The following is a 19,390-nucleotide window of genomic DNA, read 5'->3' on the forward strand; positions in this document are numbered from 1 at the left end:
GTGTAAGTGATGACCATTGACTAATGTCCTTCTGTATCGAGTCAATTATTTTATTAAAATTTAAGTAAAAGACATTATCAAATTCCTGTGTGATGAACACACCTAAATATTTTAACTGTTTTGTGTCCCATTTTAGTTTGTATTGTTGTCTTATTAAATTACTTGGTTGATAATCGATGGTCAAGACTTGGGTCTTAGTAATATTTAAGTGATAACCTGACAAACGTCCAGACTCTTTTAAAATTGACATAAGTTTGGAATGATTCATTAGGATTCTGTAGGTAAGTGATAATATCATCAGCAAAACAGGCTGTTACGTGTTAGTGTTGGCTATTGTGATACCTTGAATTTCATCATTTTGTCGTGTTTCCTGAGCAGAGGGCTCAATAAATAAAGCAAAGAGGGAGGGGCTGAGCCCACAACCTGTTGGGAAAGTGTAGTGACACGGACCCACAACAGGGGGCGTAAATGAACGGACAATGGATGAGCCAAAAATACAACACTTTACTGTTGTGAAATGTGCACAGCGAAACACAGACAAATGCAGAGTTTGGATTACAGTCAAATATACAAAGGTGACGTGTGGGCAGGCTCGAGGATAGGAGACCACCATCCAGAGAAGAGCCGGATCCCACACGATTTCCACTGCCACCGGCTCTGGAGCACACCGGAGTCGCCAAGTCCTGAATCCCCAGGTGGCCACCATCTCCAGCTGTCAGATCTGGTACTGCTGGCAGGAGGCAGAAAACAGTTAATGGTGGGTGTGAGAAAAACACACCAGTAAACAATCAGCTACAGTTCCTTCACGGTGGGCAAAAACACCTCCACCTCTAGAACAGACACAGTTCGTGCAGAGCCTGAATAACTACTTATCGAGTTGATGTGAGGAGTGAAGAGCGTCAACTCTTCCACAGTCCGCAAACCCCAGATCCAGCTGCGAGTAATCACCAGGTAAGTCTGCAAAATATTCAAGAATATTACTTGCTTCGGCAAAAAACAGCTGAGAGTTTTACCTCGAGGGTTACGACGTATCTCGGCAGCGCGGTGGAGTTGCTGCCCGGCTTTTATGGAGATGTGGTGATGTGGTGATGATGAGTGACAGGCTGGCGTTGTTGATGCGTGACAGCTGTCACTCCCGGTTGCTCCGGCGCCCTCTCGTGCCTGAAGCCCGCACTTCAGGCAGGTGCCCTCTGGTGGTGGGACAGCAGTACCTCCTCTTCAGCGGCCACACACAGACCCCCCCCTCAACGGGCACCTCCTGGCGCCCGACCCGGCTTGTCGGGGTGTCGAGTGTAGAGTTGGCCAGGAGGGCCGGGTCCAGGATGAAGCTCCTCTTCACCCAGGAGCGTTTCTCAGTCCATACCCCTCCCAGTCCACCAAGTACTGGAATCGCTTTCCGACGGACGTCCAGGAGCCGGCGCACCAAGCCGGCTCCCCGTCGATGATCCGGGCAGGAGGCGGCGCCGGTCCGGAACACGAGGGGTGAGGTGTGGTGTGGTTTGAGTTTGGAGACGTGGAATACTGGGTGGATCGCAGTGAAGCTGGGAGTTGAGCCTCACTGTGGCCGGACTGAGGGACCTTGAGGATCTTGAAGGGACCAATGTACCTGTCCTTCAGTTTTGGGGAGTCCACCTGGAGAGGAATGTCCTTCGTAGATAACCACACCTCCTGCCCGGGCTGGTACGCAGGGGCCAGAGAACGCCGGTGGTCTGCATGGGCCTTAGCCCTCGTCCGGGCCTTCAGCAAGGCAGAACGGGCGGCACGCCACACCCGACGGCATCGTCGCAGGTGGGCCTGGACCGAGGGCACACCGACCTCTCCCTCCACAACAGGAAAGAATGGGGGCTGGTACCCCAGACACACCTCAAACGGGGAGAGGCCGGTAGTGGAGGACACTTGACTGTTATGCGCGTACTCGATCCAGGCCAGATGTTCACTCCAGGCTGTCGGGTGCGCGGATGTCACAAAATGTAGGTGTCTGTTCCAGTTCCTGGTTGGCCCGTTCTGCCTGTCCGTTCATCTGGGGGTGATACCCGGACGAGAGGCTCACGGTGGCCCCCAGTTCTCTGCAGAAACTCCTCCAGACTTGAGAGGAGAACTGGGGACCACGATCCAAGACAGTGTCTGCTGGTATCCCATGCAGATGTACGACGTGGTGGACCAGGAGGTCTGCTGTCTCCTGGGCCGTTGGGAGCTTCGGGAGGGCCACGAAGTGGGCCGCCTTGGAGAATCGGTCCACTATCGTGAGGATGGTCATCATGCCTGGGACAGTGGGAGGCCTTTGACAAAGTCCAGGCGATGTGGGCCAGGGGCGATGAGGCACCGGAAGGGGTTGAAGTCCTTGGGTCCTCTTGTGGTCTGCCTTGCCCCTGGCACAGATGGTACAGGCTTGGATGTATTCCCGGACGTCGGCCTCCATGGACGCCCACCAGAAGCGCTGCCGAACCATTGCCACAGTTCTTTGCACCCCTGGGTGGCAGGAGAGCTTGGAACCCTGACAGAAGTCCAGGACTGCAGCTCTGGCTTCTGGTGGGATGTAAGATGGTTCTTTGGGCCATTCCCCGGGTCCGGGCTCCGTGCCAGGGCCTCCCGGACGGTCTTCTCCACGTCCCAGGTGAGGGTGGCCACGATAGTGGACTCGGGTAGGATGGGTTCCGGTGGATCCGACAGCTCGGTCTTGACTTCCTCTTCGTGAACCCGGTACAAGGCGTCAGATCTCTGGTTCTTGGTCCCGGGGCGGTAAGTGATCCGGAAGTCAAACGCCCCGAGAACAGTGACCAGCGCGCTTGCCTGGGGTTCAGCCGCTTGGCGGTCCTGATATACTCCAGATTCCGATGGTCCGTGAAAAACCGTAAATGGTACCGCAGCTCCCTCCAACAGATGTCTCCACTCCTCAAGCGCCTCTTTCACCGCGAGGAGTTCCGATTGCCCACGTCATAGTTCTGTTCAGCTGGGGTCAACCTGCGTGAAAAATAGGCACATGGGTGGAGAACCTTGTCGGACTCTCCGCTCTGGGACAACACAGCTCCTATCCCTGAGTCAGATGCGTCCACTTCAACCACGAACTGGCGGCTAGGATCAGGCTGCACCAGAACTGGTGCAGTCGAAAACCGGCGTTTCAACTCCCTAAACGCGGCCTCGCACCGATCCGACCAGGTGAAGGGGACTTTAGAGGAGGTCAGGGCTGTCAGGGGACCAATAACCTGACTGTAACCCTTAATGAACCTCCGGTAGAAATTAGCAAAGCCGAGGAACTGTTGCAGTTTCCTATGGCTTGTCGGTTGGGGCCAGTCTCTCACCGCCGCAACCTTGGCCGAATCAGGGGCGACGGAGTTGGAGATGATAAACCTCAGGAAGGACAAAGAAGTGCGGTGGAACTCGCACTTCTCGCCCTTCACGAACAGCCGGTTCTCCAACAACCGCTGCAGGACCTGACGTACATGCTGAACATGGATCTCAGGATCCGGGGAAAAGATGAGTATATCGTCCAGATATATGAAGATGAATCGGTGCAGGAAGTCCCGCAAGACGTCATTTACCAAGGCTTGGAACGTCGCGGGGGCGTTAGTGAGGCCGAACGGCATGACCAGGTACTCAAAGTGACCTAACGGGGTGTTAAATGCCGTCTTCCATTCGTCTCCCTTCCGGATCCGAACCAGGTGGTACGCATTCCTAAGATCCAGCTTTGTGAAAAGTTTGGCTCCATACAGGGGCGTGAACACTGAATCTAACAGGGGCAATGGGTATCGATTGCGAACCGTAATCTTGTTCAGCCCTCTGTAATCAATGCATGGACGGAGTCCGCCGTCTTTCTTGCCCACAAAAAAGAAACCAGCACCCTTCGGGGTGATGGCGTTTCGGATCAGCCCGGCTGCTAACGAGTCCCGGATGTAGGTTTCCATTGATTCGTGCTCCGGACGTGAGAGGTTGTACAGTCTACTGGACAGGTACTCAACGCCCGGGATCAGATCAATGGCACAATCGTACGGCCGGTGCGGGGGAAGAGTGAGTGCCAGAGCTTTGCTGAAGACGTCAGCAAGATCGTGGTACTCCTCAGGCACCGCCGTCAGATTGGGGGGGACTTAACCTCCTCGTTAGCAGTCCAAACTGGGGGAACCGAGGATCCTAACACCTCCGGTGGCAGGTTTCGCTCCACTGAGCCACAACCCCAGATGGCCAATCAATCCGGGGATTGTGTTTAATCATCCATGGGAAGCCCAAAATCACGCGGGAGGTAGAAGGAGTCACATAAAACTCAATCTCCTCCCGATGATTTCCAGACACTACCAGAGTTACAGGTAGTGTATTGTGTGTGATTAAAGGGAGAAGGGTGCCATCAAGTGCCCACACCTTCAGTGGAGAAGGGAGCGGCACTAGGGGGAGCCCTACTTCCCTTGCCCATCTGCTGTCCAGCAGATTCCCTTCTGACCCCGTGTCCACCAGTGCTGGGGCTCGAAGGGTTAGATCCCCACTCAGGATCGTAACTGGGAGACGTGCAGAAATGCGTGTGTCCCACGAGAATTTCTTGACCCACCCTTAGCCCAGTTTCTAAGGGCGGACGTTGGTGTTTTAACCGCTTGGGGCAGTCTCTCTGCTGATGCTCGCTTGAGCCGCAGATAAAGCACTCCTCGCGGGCCAGTCTCCTCTGTCTGTTAGAAGTTCTTAATTTAGCCCTGCTCGTGTCCATAGCATCGTCAGCAGGGGGAGCTGTTACCACACGGAGTGCTGAGGCCGTGGAGCATGGGGAGGGCGTAACCTTTTCGGACCCGGAAGGGAGAGGGACGGCGCGTGCCCGGCCACGTCCTTTGTCTCGCTCGCGACGGCGTTCCTCTAACCGATTGTCTAATCCTATAACTAGATCAATAAGCCCGTCCAAATCCCGCGGCTCATCCTTAGCCACCAGGTGCTCCTTCAGGACCAACGACAGTCCGTTTACAAAGGCGGTGCGGAGCGCAGCAGCATTCCAGCCGGACCTCACAGCCGCGATGCGGAAGTCGACTGCATACTCAGCTGCGCTCCGACGCCCCTGTCTCATAGACAGCAACACCGTTGAAGCGGTCTCGCCTCTATTCGGGTGATCAAAGACTGTTCTGAACTCCCTCACAAACCCAGTATATGTTGTTAGGAGCCGTGAGTTCTGCTCCCAAAGCGCCGTAGCCCAGGCGCGTGCCTCACCTCGAAGCAAATTAACCACATAAGCCACCCGGCTAGAATCCGACGCGTACATTACGGGACACTGTGCAAAGACGAGCGAACGCTGCATCAAGAAATCTGCGCACGTCTCTACACAGCCTCCGTACGGCTCCGGGGGACTTATGTATGCTTCAGGGGATGGTGGGAGGGTTCGTTGAACGACCATTGGAATGTCTATATTTGGCACCAGGACAGCAGGAGAAGGAGCTGCAGCAGCGCCCTGTGCGCGCGCTTCCACCTGTGCGGTGAGAGCCTCCATCCTGCGATTGAGAATGACGTTCTGCTCGGTCATTAAATCCAACCGAGCAGTGAAGGCAGTGAGGATCTGCTGCAACTCACCTACCATGCCTCCTGCTGGCGCCTGTGCACCCTGCTCTTCCATTGGTTGTCCAACGGATGGTTGACGCGCCTCGGAATCCATGACGCTGGCCGAGATATCATGTTGGGAAAGTGTAGTGACTGCTCTTGCTTGCCTCTACTGGTGGTTGGCTCTCACTGCGGTATTGTATCACTTCCTGTTCTGGAGCACAGCGGTGTTTTGCTGTATCTGTTAGCTGTTTAATCTGCGCAGTTAGATTGATCTAGATAACTAGATAGCGATTTGTTTCACAGTGTAATCTTCACGTGCCTTAACTAAAGCACTCCCTCTGCTGAATCACCTCTAAATTATTTACACATTATTCACTTTGTGTGTTTTTAGGAATCCGCTAGCTTAGCGCAGCTACTAGCTCTTAGCCGGTTTAGCATGGCGGCTTCTCCTGTCTCTCCCGCAATTTTCTGCTCTGGGTGTGAAATGTTTAGTTATTCCTCGGCCTCCTTTAGCAGTAATGGTACTTGTAATAAGTGTAGCTTATTTGTAGCTTTGGAGGCCAGGCTGGGCGAATTGGAGACTCGGCTCCGCACCTTGGAAAATCCTACAGCTAGCCAGGCCCCTATAGTCGGTGCGGACCAAGGTAGCTTAGCCGCCGTTAGTTCCCCTCCGGCAGATCCAGAGCAGCCGGGAAAGCAGACCGACTGGGTGACTGTGAGGAGGAAGCGTAGCCCTAAACAGAAGCCCCGTGTACACCGCCAACCCGTTCACATTTCTAACCGTTTTTCCCCACTCGGCGACACACCCGCCGAGGATCAAACTCTGGTTATTGGCGACTCTGTTTTGAGAAATGTGAAGTTAGCGACACCAGCAACCATAGTCAATTGTCTTCCGGGGGCCAGAGCAGGTGACATTGAAGGAAATTTGAAACTGCTGGCTAAGGCTAAGTGTAAATTTGGTAAGATTGTAATTCACGTCGGCAGTAATGACACCCGGTTACGCCAATCGGAGGTCACTAAAATTAACATTGAATCGGTGTGTAACTTTGCAAAAACAATGTCAAACTCTGTAGTTTTCTCTGGGCCCCTCCCCAATCGGACCGGGAGTGACATGTTTAGCCGCATGTTCTCCTTGAATTGCTGGCTGTCTGAGTGGTGTCCAAAAAATGAGGTGGGCTTCATAGATAATTGGCAAAGCTTCTGGGGAAAACCTGGTCTTGTTAGGAGAGACGGCATCCATCCCACTTTGGATGGAGCAGCTCTCATTTCTAGAAATCTGGCCAATTTTCTTAAATCCTCCAAACCGTGACTATCCAGGGTTGGGACCAGGAAGCAGAGTTGTAGTCTTACACACCTCTCTGCAGCTTCTCTCCCCCTGCCATCCCCTCATTACCCCATCCCTGTAGAGACGGTGCCTGCTCACAGACCACCAATAACCAGTAAAAATCTATTTAAGCATAAAAATTCAAAAATAAAAAATAATATAGCACCTTCAACTGCACCACAGACTAAAACAGTTAAGTAAGTAAGTAAGTCCCTGTTAGTAAATGATATAATAATTGATCAACATATTGATTTATTCTGCCTTACAGAAACCTGGTTACAGCAGGATGAATATGTTAGTTTAAATGAGTCAACACCCCCGAGTCACACTAACTGCCAGAACGCTCGTAGCACGGGCCGAGGCGGAGGATTAGCAGCAATCTTCCATTCCAGCTTATAAATTAATCAAAAACCCAGACAGAGCTTTAATTCATTTGAAAGCTTGACTCTTAGTCTTGTCCATCCAAATTGGAAGTCCCAAAAACCAGTTTTATTTGTTAATATCTATTGTCCACCTGGTCGTTACTGTGAGTTTCTCTGTGAATTTTCAGACCTTTTGTCTGACTTAGTGCTTGGCTCAGATAAGATAATTATAGTGGGTGACTTTAACATCCACACAGATGCTGAGAATGACAGCCTCAACACTGCATTTAATCTATTATTAGACTCTATTGGCTTTGCTCAAAAAGTAAATGAGTCCACCCACCACTTTAATCATATCTTAGATCTTGTTCTGACTTATGGTATGGAAATTGAAGACTTAACAGTATTCCCTGAAAACTCCCTTCTGTCTGATCATTTCTTAATAACATTTACATTTACTCTGATGGACTACCCAGCAGTGGGGAATAAGTTTCATTACACTAGAAGTCTTTCAGAAAGCGCTGTAACTAGGTTTAAGGATATGATTCCTTCTTTATGTTCTCTAATGCCATATACCAACTCAGGGTAGAGTAGCTACCTAAACTCTGCAAGTGAGATAGAGTATCTCGTCAATAGTTTTACATCCTCATTGAAGACAACTTTGGATGCTGTAGCTCCTCTGAAAAAGAGAGCCTTAAATCAGAAGTGCCTGACTCCGTGGTATAACTCACAAACTCGCAGCTTAAAGCAGATAACCCGTAAGTTGGAGAGGAAATGGCGTCTCACTAATTTAGAAGATCTTCACTTAGCCTGGAAAAAGAGTCTGTTGCTCTATAAAAAGCCCTCCGTAAAGCTAGGACATCTTACTACTCATCACTAATTGAAGAAAATAAGAACAACCCCAGGTTTCTTTTCAGCACTGTAGCCAGGCTGACAAAGAGTCAGAGCTCTATTGAGCCGAGTATTCCTTTAACTTTAACTAGTAATGACTTCATGACTTTCTTTGCTAATAAAATTTTAACTATTAGAGAAAAAATTACTCATAACCGTCCCAAAGACGTATCATTATCTTTGGCTGCTTTCAGTGATGCCGGTATTTGGTTAGACTCTTTCTCTCCGATTGTTCTGTCTGAGTTATTTTCATTAGTTACTTCCTCCAAACCATCAACATGTCTATTAGACCCCATTCCTACCAGGCTGCTCAAGGAAGCCCTACCATTAATTAATGCTTCGATCTTAAATGTGATCAATATATCTTTATTAGATGGCTATGTACCACAGGCTTTTAAGGTGGCAGTAATTAAACCATTACTTAAAAAGCCATCACTTGACCCAGCTATCTTAGCTAATTATAGGCCAATCTCCAACCTTCCTTTTCTCTCAAAAATTCTTGAAAGGGTAGTTGTAAAACAGCTAACTGATCATCTGCAGAGGAATGGTCTATTTGAAGAGTTTCAGTCAGGTTTTAGAATTCATCATAGTACAGAAACAGCATTAGTGTTTATGTAAATGGGGAATCTTCTTCACAGACTAAGGTTAATTATGGAGTTCCACAAGGTTCTGTGCTAGGACCAATTTTATTCACTTTATACATGTTTCCCTTAGGCAGTATTATTAGACGGCATTGCTTAAATTTTCATTGTTACGCAGATGTTACCCAGCTTTATCTATCCATGAAGCCAGAGGACACACACCAATTAGCTAAACTGCAGGATTGTCTTACAGACATAAAGACATGGATGACCTCTAATTTCCTGCTTTTAAACTCAGATAAAACTGAAGTTATTGTACTTGGCCACACAAATCTTAGAAACATGGTGTCTAACCAGATCCTTACTCTGGATGGCATTACCCTGACCTCTAATAATACTGTGAGAAATCTTGGAGTCATTTTTGATCAGGATATTTCATTCAGTGCGCATATTAAACAAATATGTAGGACTGCTGTTTTGCATTTGCGCAATATCTCTAAAATTAGAAAGGTCTTGTCTCAGAGTGATGCTGAAAAACTAATTCATGCATTTATTTCCTCTAGGCTGGACTATTGTAATTCATTATTATTAGGTTGTCCTAAAAGTTCCCTGAAAAGCCTTCAGTTTATTCAAAATGCTGCAGCTAGAGTACTGACAGGGACTAGAAGGAGAGAGCATATCTCACCCATATTGGCCTCTCTTCATTGGCTTCCTGTTAATTCTAGAATAGAATTTAAAATTCTTCTTCTTACTTATAAGGTTTTGAATAATCAGGTCCCATCTTATCTTAGGGACCTCATAGTACCATATCACCCCAATAGAGTGCTTCGCTCTCAGACTGCAGGCTTACTTGTAGTTCCTAGGGTTTGTAAGAGTAGAATGGGAGGCAGAGCAGAGTTTGGATTACAGTCAAATATACGAAGGTGACGTGTGGGCAGGCTCGAGGATAGGAGACCACCGTCCAGAGAAGAGCCGGATACCACATGATTTCCACTGCCACCGGATCTGGAGAACAGATTACGTGCGTTCGGCACAATAACGGCTGAGAGTTTTACCTCAAGGGTACGACGATATCTCGGCAGCGAGGTGGAGTTGCTGCCCGGCTTTTATGGAGATGTGGTGATGATGAGTGACAGCTGGCGTTGTTGATGAGTGACAGCTGTCACTCCCGGTTGCTCCGGCGCCCTCTCGTGCCTGAAGCCCGCACTTCAGGCAGGGCGCCCTCTGGTGGTGGGCCAGAAGTACCTCCTCTTCAGCAGCCCACACAACACAACCCTGACGATTTCGCCTATACAATTGAAAACTAGATGTCAGATGGCCATTAATTTTGATTCTAGCTACTGGATTGTTATAAAGCGTCTGGGTACAAGTGATAAATTTACTGTTAAATCCAAGTCGTTCCAGTACTTTGTATAAAAATGGCCAGCTGACCCGATCGAAGGCCTTCTCCGCGTCTAGGCTTACTAAGGCCATGTTCAGTTTCTGTTTCTTTGCTTCCTCAATAATATGCAGTGTTCGTCTTATGCTATCATGTGTTTGTCGGCCTTTTATGATCCTGTCTGGTCTTCATGTATCACCTCCAGTAAATAGTTCTCTAGTCTTTCGGACATAATATGGGTAAACAATTTGTAGTCTACATTCATACATACATTCTTTGTTTTTGCCTTCTTTGGGTATGACAGATATGATTGCCTCTCTCCAGGATGGGGGTATTTCAGCTCTGTCTAATGTCCAATTAAATGATTTTATCAATAAAGGTGCAAGGTCTTGTTTAAATAATTTATACCACTCATTAGGGTGTCCATCACTGCGAGGCATTTTAGAGTTTTTAAGATGACCAGTTGCAATATTTAATTCTTTTCCAGTAATGGGGGCAGTTAGGACTTCATTTTGCATTATTCCTAGTGAAGGCAAATCTAGTTGAGATAAGTAGGGCTTGAGTACAATTTTTCATAATATTTTTCAAAGATAGTATGGATTTGCTTTATGTCATGAGTCAATTTACCTGAGGAGGGGTCCCTGATTCCAAGGACTACATGTTTTTGTTCTTGTGTTCGAAGACGTCTCGCTAATATTTTTGTTGCTTTGGGGCCTGATTCATAATAGGTTTGTTTACAGAATCTTAACCGTTTTTCTACTTCTTCCTGGACTAAATCATTTATTTGGTGTTTAGTGTGTTTTATTTTATCTAACAATTTTTTGTCAGTATTGTGTATTAATTCGAGTTCGAGATTTCTAAAATTTTTTTTTCCCAATTGTCGTATGTTTCTCTTCTCACCTTCTGTAAATAGGATGTCCTCGAAATGAGTTTCCCCCTCAACACTGCTTTAACTGTATCCCACACCATAGTTGGGCTCACTTGACCATTGTCATTAACCTCTATACATTCTGCTATTTCCTTTTTTATTTCTTTTACTATGGCATCTTTATTGAGTATCCCAATATTTAATCTCCACAGAGTAACCTTTGGTATGTTAGACAGTTGCATTGACAGGTAGACAATGTGGTGGTCTGATATATCAGATGTGCCAATTGAGCACTCCTTAACTCTGTGGATATCAACATTATTTAACAAAAAGAAATCAAGTCTTGAGTGCACTTTATGTGTGTGGGAGTAATGAGTAAAAACCTTTTCTTTAGGATTCAGGTCTCTCCAGATGTCGCATAGCCCGGATTGTTTAATTAAGGCCCTCAGATCTTTGGATCTATATGTTTTCTGTCTTTTATAACTTGTTGTGTCTAGAGAAAATTTTTGAATTGTATTCCAATCTCCACCACAGATCAGTATTCCATCACTGTTGGTGATAATTATATTAAAGAGCGATTTGAGAAATTTTCTGTCACTTTCAGGTGGGACATAGACGTTAGCAAATGTGACCACCACATTATCCACCCTCTCCTTTACTATTATATACCTGCCCTCCTTGTCTGCAACTTTAGTGTCAGCTTCAAAATTTACAGAATTAGAGATAAGAGATATCACCCCCCTTTGTTTAGTATTTTTTACAAGAACTATAAAATGCATTGGTATACCCAAAGCCTTTAAATTTTTCATGCTCAGTCATCGACATGTGCGTTTCCTGTAAGAAAGCAACCTGTATTCTGTCTTTTTTAATTTTTGTGAGAATCCTTTTCCGTTTTACTGGACCACTTAGACCGTTTACATTCAAAAATGCTATTTTTATGTCATTTAACATTCAGAAACTGTAAAACTTTGTAATGCACATTTAAAACAGTGACCCCAAGAAACAAAAGAACAATAACACAATATGGAACTAGAAAAAAACATAACAGAAACTTGACTTCCAAAAGAAGAGTCACCTCCTCTGTTCTGACCCTGTTGGGGGGTCCAGGGGAAAACCTCTCAGATAGAGAGGGCCCAAAAAGGATAGTTGATGTGTCTATTTGAGTAAACACTTCTATCCTATGTGTCCAACTAAAAATAAGTAGTAAGGGTTGCCTTCTCTCCCACGTTTGTGGTTTAGCTGAAAAAAGAAAACAAAGCCGATGATTCGCTGCCCTTTAATCAAGAGGACGCTCCGCGTCATCCTACTCGTCTGTTTCTCTCTGGAAGCTCCGCAGTTTGGTCTTAGCTCTTCGTGTCACAGCAAATCTGCAGCTTTCCATTTGCTGCCACCCCTGAAGCTCCCGGAGCCGGGTCACCGCGCTGATCACGTTGTCCTCCGGGACAGGCACCTCCACATCAAAGCCACGGCGCCGCAGCTCCTCGTAGACGTGCTGCTGTAAGTACGCGCGCCCGACTCCCAGTGTATCCTCATATTGGTGAACGGGGTTTGGAAGCGCACTCCTTTTTCTTTGAGTATTTTCTTGATCACGCTGTATTCCTTGCGCTTGGCCACGATCTCTGGAGGGTAGTCGTGATCAAAGTAAATAGAATTGGAGCCCACCTGAACTTTTTTCTTTTTCCATGCTTCTCTCAAGACCAGCTCCTTCGTTGAATATTCCAGGAAATTGACAGTGACAGCTCTTGGAGGGGCGCCGGGCGGTGGTTTGCTCGCCAGGGAGCAGTGGGCGCGCTGGATTCTCAGGTCACGAGGTATTTGCAGGTGTTCTTTGAGAAAGCTCTCAATAAACTGCGGGGTGGGCTTATTTTCCTCGATGCCCTCTGGCAAGTTAAAAATACGGACATTATTCCTGCGTGACCTTGATTCAATATCAGTAGCTTTAAGCTGAAGTTTTCTCTGCTGCTCCAGACGTGCACAGCAGTTTGGTGGCTTCTTCTGCCCAGCTCTCCACTTGCATTGTTCGTGATTCTGCTTCATCCATTCTGCGCGCCAGGCTTTTGACTTCGCTCACGGCACTGTCCAGCTTTCCGTTAAAGTCGTTCCCAAATCTGTCCAGCTTTTCATGTATTTCTTGACTTAGTTTGTCCAGGTTAAGCGCAGTGCCGCCTTGAAGTTCCTCTCTCAGCTCTTTTATTGCTCTCAGTATCTCAGAGTCCGCGTCTGGCATGGCGTTGTTGCTAGCTTTAGCGTGGTCTGAGAGGGAGCTAGCTTTAGCAGACGAAGCGTTCTTTCCTGGTTGAGATTTAGGCATTTTGGCTTTGTTTTCTAATGAATATAATCCCTAGTAACAATCTTTCCCAGTTAAAGGATTAAAAAAAAGTTCGATTTTGGGATGTTCAAGCTTAAAGCGGGAGAGAGGTTCCCGACATGTCTATCTACTCCATTCGCTCCACTGGAAGTCCAGGATACACTAGTTTTTAAGCTAATTAATGCACATTACACAAGAGTGACTGACCACACTAATTTTATTATTTTAAGTGCTGCAATTTTCTTTGAGGTAGCTGTTTTGTTTTGTTTTTTTTTGTCAGTTTGTGGCTAATTGATCACAAGTATGTAACATTATAATGTCACATACTTACATAATGTTACATAGTTTGACGTTACAGTTGTATACGCAACGTCAAACTAATCAATAAAATCTGTGTAGCACCTACCCATTGAACAGAGATGAGTAGAATACATCCATTCTGCCCTAAAAGTTTGACAGGCTTGTTTACAAGCCAACTCCATGCTAACTAACTAAGCTAGCATGGACAACCGTCACAGTGAATAAGGCAACTCTAGCTAGCTAGCACACCCACTCTTCAATAATAAATTAACAGTTAATATTGTCTAACCGCTGACTCTAATCTGTAGCTGTTTCAATACTTTAGTTGGGCAGCCTTTTATAAAATTAATAATGTAGCATATTCTCGAGGTCGGCACTACATCACTTCAGCAAAGTGGCTAATCTGAAGGTAAGAATTCATGTTTCCGTGACTGGACGCTCGGTGAAAACACGCTCAGGCTGTATACTGTTTTATTGAAATCAGTCAGTTTCTATTGTCTCTAACTTGCTTCTAATGACCAGCTGGCAGCTCTTGCCTGGAACAATGAGATTTATACACCAAGATGACCTGAAATGAGCCATTGTACATTAATTTGACTTTATTGACAAGTCTGACCCCTTTGAAAAGTGACCAAAGTACATGTATTTGCATCGAATTTAGCAATGTTTTCACTGACAAATCCCACCCATCAAGGTTAAATGCCCGGATGACTGACCTTGAGAATAGTGACCTAATATGACAGCTGCTGGTGACGGTAACACCCTTTTTTTCAAAAGTCCCATTAGTTAGAAAATCTGTGGGGTTTTAGTTGAAAAGCCTCCGAATAGTAAAAGTAATAAGTAAAATTTAATTTGAGCTTTATTTAAAATATAATTCAAAATAAAACACCAACCTTATCCATAATCATGGACTTGTGAAAAAAGTCCTTCTGAATATAGGGCAGACCACCAGCTGCTACCATAACCTAGTGTAGAGAGCTGTTATCATGGCCATGCCAGCTACAAATGAATAATTATGTGAAATGAGTGCATTTGCACTCTCCAGTGTTGTCTTAAGAGCTTTTCTCTGTGCAGGTTCAGAGTTGGCACTGATGTACAATGATGCCTCAGTGCTGGAGAACCACCACTTGGCTGTGGGCTTCAAACTGCTCCAAGAGGAGAACTGTGACATCTTTGAGAACCTCAGCAAGAAACAGAAAGACTCCCTACGCAAAATGGTCATTGACATGGTGAGACTGCTGTGGTTCATGTACTATATATGTGACATCATGTGTTGTAATGCACCTACAGTAGTGTTCAGAATAATAGTAGTGCTATGTGACTAAAAAGATTAATCCAGGTTTTGAGTATATTTCTTATTGTTACATGGGAAACAAGGTACCAGTAGATTCAGTAGATTCTCACAAATCCAACAAGACCAAGCATTCATGATATGCACACTCTTAAGGCTATGAAATTGGGCTATTAGTTAAAAAAAAAGTAGAAAAGGGGGTGTTCACAATAATAGTAGCATCTGCTGTTGACGCTACAAACTCAAAACTATTATGTTCAAACTCCTTTTTTTTTTTTAGCAATCCTGTGAATCACTAAACTAGTATTTAGTTGTATAACCACAGTTTTTTATGATTTCTTCACATCTGCGAGGCATTCATTTTGTTGGTTTGGAACCAAGATTTTGCTCATTTACTAGTGTCCTTGGGGTCATTGTCTTGTTGAAACACCCATTTCAAGGGCATGTCCTCTTCAGCATAAGGCAACATGACCTCTTCAACTATTTTGACATATCCAAACTGATCCATGACACCTGGTATGCGATATATAGGCCCAACACCATAGTAGGAGAAACATGCCCATATCATGATGCTTGCACCACCATGCTTCACTGTCTTCACTGTGAACTGTGGCTTGAATTCAGAATTTGGGGGTCGTCTCACAAACTGTCTGCGGTTCCTTGGACCCAAAAAGAACAATTTTACTCTCATCAGTCCACAAAATATTCCTCCATTTCTCTTTAGGCCAGTTGATGTGTTCTTTGGCAAATTGTAACCTCTTCTGCACATGTCTTTTATTTAACAGAGGGACTTTGCGGGGATTCTTGCAAATAAATTAGCTTCACACAGGTGTCTTCTAACTGTCACAGCACTTACAGGTAACTCCAGACTGTCATTGATCATCCTGGAGCTGATCAATGGGTGAGCCTTTGGCATTCTGGTTATTCTTCTATCCATTTTGATGGTTGTTTTCCGTTTTCTTCCACGTGTCTGTTTTTTTTTTTTCCATTTTAAAGCATTGGAGATCATTGTAGATGAACAGCCTATAATTTTTTGCACCTGTGTATACGTTTTCCCCTCTCCAATCAACTTTTTAATCAAACTACGCTGTTCTTCTGTACAATGTCTTGAATGTCCCATTTTCCTCAGGCTTTCAAAGAGAAAAGCATGTTCAACAGGTGCTGGCTTCATCCTTAAATAGGGGACACCTGATTCACATCTGTTTGTTACACAAAATTGACAAACTCACTGACTGAATGCCACATTACTGTTATTGTGAACACCCCCTTTTCTACTTTTTTTTTACTAATAGCCAAGTTTCATAGCCTTAAGAGTGTGCATATCATGAATGCTTGGTCTTGTTGGATTTGTGAGAATCTACTGAATCTACTGGTACCTTGTTTCCCATGTAACAATAAGAAATATACTCAAAACCTGGATTAATCTTTTTAGTCACATAGCACTACTATTATTCTGAGCACTACTATTATTCTGAACACTACTGTATTTTCCAGAGTTAAAACAATTCTTACTGTGTTTCTTGAGGGTACAGGATACAGTGAGCTTTCCCATTTCTTTTCTGTGTCCATGATGACAAACTTTAACTTCAACGCAGCGCCAATTCTACAGATTCTTGTCCTTGTTAAACTTTTTCAAACCATGTTTCTCACCATCTTCACTCTCTCCAATGTCGCTTGGTGACACAGACATGCCACAAAATTCTTCTTTTAAAAACTTGATGGCTCTTAAAGTATGCGATGTCCACATGCTACGTTTAGCTTGGAGCAGCCGCACAGCATCGCTGTAGCAACCAACTAGTCGCGCTTTACAACAACTGTTGCAACAGCCACACTTTGAAAGAGTCATTTTTCTCCGCCAACTTCCTCATATCCAAGGACGCTGATTTGTATCTGTTATACAGATCAGTGTCCGCGGACTTATAAAACTTGCATGATGTCTTAAAAAGCACGCTTTGCAATAGGCATTTTAAAAACTCAGATTACAGAGTACAACACTAACACCAACCCCCCACCCCATGATGAAATCTGTGGAATTCCTCGGATCCGCAGTTTTCACAGCCCTGTATTATGTACCAACATAGAACTTACTAAATAAAATTTATTTGCAAGAATCCCCCGCAAAGTCCCTCTGTTAAATAAAAGAGGTGCAGAAGAGGTTACAATTTGACAAAGAACACATCAACTGGCCTAAAGAAAAATGGGGGAATATTTTGTGGACTGATGAGAGTAAAATTATTCTTTTTGGGTCCAAGGGCTGCAGACAGTTTGTGAGACGACCCCCAAACTCTGAATTCAAGCCACAGTTCACAGTGAAGACAGTGAAGCATGGTGGTGCAAGCATCATGATATGGGCATGTTTCTCCTACTATGGTGTTGGGCCTATATATCGCATACCAGGTATCATGGATCAGTTTGGATATGTCAGAATACTTGAAGAGGTCATGTTGCCTTATGCTGAAGAGGACATGCCCTTGAAATGGGTGTTTCAACAAGACAATGACCCCAAGCACACTAGTAAACAAGCAAAATCTTGGTTCCAAACCAACAAAATTAATGCCTCGCAGATGTGAAGAAATCATGAAAAACTGTGGTTATACAACTAAATACTAGTTTAGTGATTCACAGGATTGCTAAAAAAGCAGTTTGAACATAATAGTTTTGAGTTTGTAGCGTCAACAGCAGATGCTACTATTATTGTGAACACCCCCTTTTCTACTGTTTTTACTAATAGCCCAATTTCATAGCCTTAAGAGTGTGCATATCATGAATGCTTGGTCTTGTTGGAGTTGTGAGAATCTACTGAATCTACTGGTACCTTGTTTCCCATGTAACAATAAGAAATATACTCAAAACCTGGATTAATCTTTTTAGTCACATAGCACTACTATTATTCTGAACACTGCTGTATGTTGCTGCTGGTTTGTCTGTTGCACCTTCCTTGCAGTTCAGTGTACTTTTCGAACAACAGCTTGTGATCAAAAGGTTGCTAAGCGGATGTCTTAATTCGTGGCAACATGTGTTTGCAATTACATATTTTGGAAAGTCAAAACAAATGAGAAATATTTCAAATAAAGAAACAAGCAGCCGTGCCCTCCAGTGTTCACCATAACCCTGCAGTTAGCAACAAAGCATCACAGCAACATAAAGGCCTGTTTCTGTTTTATTTTATATGACACAAAAGTTTTAGAGGTGACTATGCAGTATTTTTTACAGATTTACAAGTAGAAGCTTTTTGGACCCACTTACTGACTAACTTAATTGTATGCATGCCCTGCTCATTACAGGAAACAACACTTTGTATCAAAAATTCCTATGTGTGATTCATTTTCTAATTGTTAGTAGCTTATGAAGAGTATTTTTTAATTACCTCCATCAAGGAGGTTGTTTATGGTCACATATTTTGGTTTGGTATCAAGATAATTCAAAAACTACTGAACCAAATTTCACAAAATTTGGTTCAGTAAAAATGTAGTGTCCTGAACCTGATTCTGTTAAATTATTGGTTGGCTCATTATGAAGAGGAAAATTTGTTTTTATGCCCTCCTGGCTTTCAGGTCAGAAGAGAGATACAGAATTGCACTGTGCATGTGTGAGTTACAGTTTTGTGTACATGATAACTTGAGCAACATTTATGCAGTTCTCACCAGATTTGAGCTGGAAGTCCCAAATACGAGGTCTGTTAGAAAAGTATCCGACCTGATTATTTTTTTCAAAAACCATATGGATTTGAATCACGTGTGATTACATCAGACATGCTTGAACCCTCGTGGGCATGCGAGAGTTTTTTCACGCCTGTCGGTTACGTCATTCGCCTGTGGGCAGTCTTTGAGTGAGGAGTGGCCCACCCTCTCATCGTTTTTTTCATTGTTTAGGAATGACTCAGAGACTGCTGCTTTGTTTGATAAAAATGTTTTCAAAAACTGTAAGGCACAACTGAGTGGACACCATTCGATAAATTCAGCTGGTTTTCGGTGAAAATTTTAACGGCTGATGAGAGATTTTGGTGTGTAAGTGTCGCTTTAACGACGGCCCACAGCGCCTGACGGCGATCTGCACGCCGAGGCGGCGTCGTCTCGCTGTTTCAAGCTGAAAACTTCCACATTTCAGGCTCTGTTCACCCAGGTCGTCATCAGAGAACAGAGAAGTTTCAGAAGAGGTCGGCATGAGGAGTTTATGCGGACATTCCACTGTTAAAGGAGATTTTGTAATGAAAGAACGTGCGGGCAGATTCGCATGTCGGGCCGGACCCAACCGCGGGGGGTCGCGACAGGAAAAACACCTCCATTGGAAACCTTAACGGACAAGTTGGAACATGCCCAGCTGTTAAACAATTTTTCAGATACTCACTTGTTGAAAGCCATCAAAAGCCGCCTGAATTTTACAAATGGTTTTCAACACGGAGGTGTTTTTCCTGTCGCGGTGCAGACGGATTTGCGTCGTCGTCACGGAACCAACTCTGTGAATTTGCCCGCACGTTCTTTCATTACAAAATCTCCTTTAACAGTGGAATGTCCGCATAAACTCCTCATGCCGACTTATTCTGAAACTTCTCTGTTCTCTGACGATGTCCTGGGTGAACAGAACC

The 19,390-nt window shown here is 45.0% G+C and overlaps 1 protein-coding gene across 1 annotated transcript in view; it reads left to right on the forward strand.

Moving 5' to 3' along the window:
• LOC117518848 (cAMP-specific 3',5'-cyclic phosphodiesterase 4D-like) overlaps positions 1 to 19,390 on the forward strand; it is a 166,908-nt gene that overhangs the window by 138,251 nt on the left and 9,267 nt on the right. The window contains exon 12 of the mRNA XM_034180090.1: positions 14,589 to 14,743. Coding sequence (XP_034035981.1) covers positions 14,589 to 14,743 — 155 coding nt within the window. The remainder of the gene's footprint in view (positions 1 to 14,588; positions 14,744 to 19,390) is intronic.

The sequence above is a fragment of the Thalassophryne amazonica genome, chromosome 10, assembly GCF_902500255.1.
Source record: "Thalassophryne amazonica chromosome 10, fThaAma1.1, whole genome shotgun sequence".
Lineage (NCBI taxonomy): Eukaryota > Metazoa > Chordata > Actinopteri > Batrachoidiformes > Batrachoididae > Thalassophryne > Thalassophryne amazonica.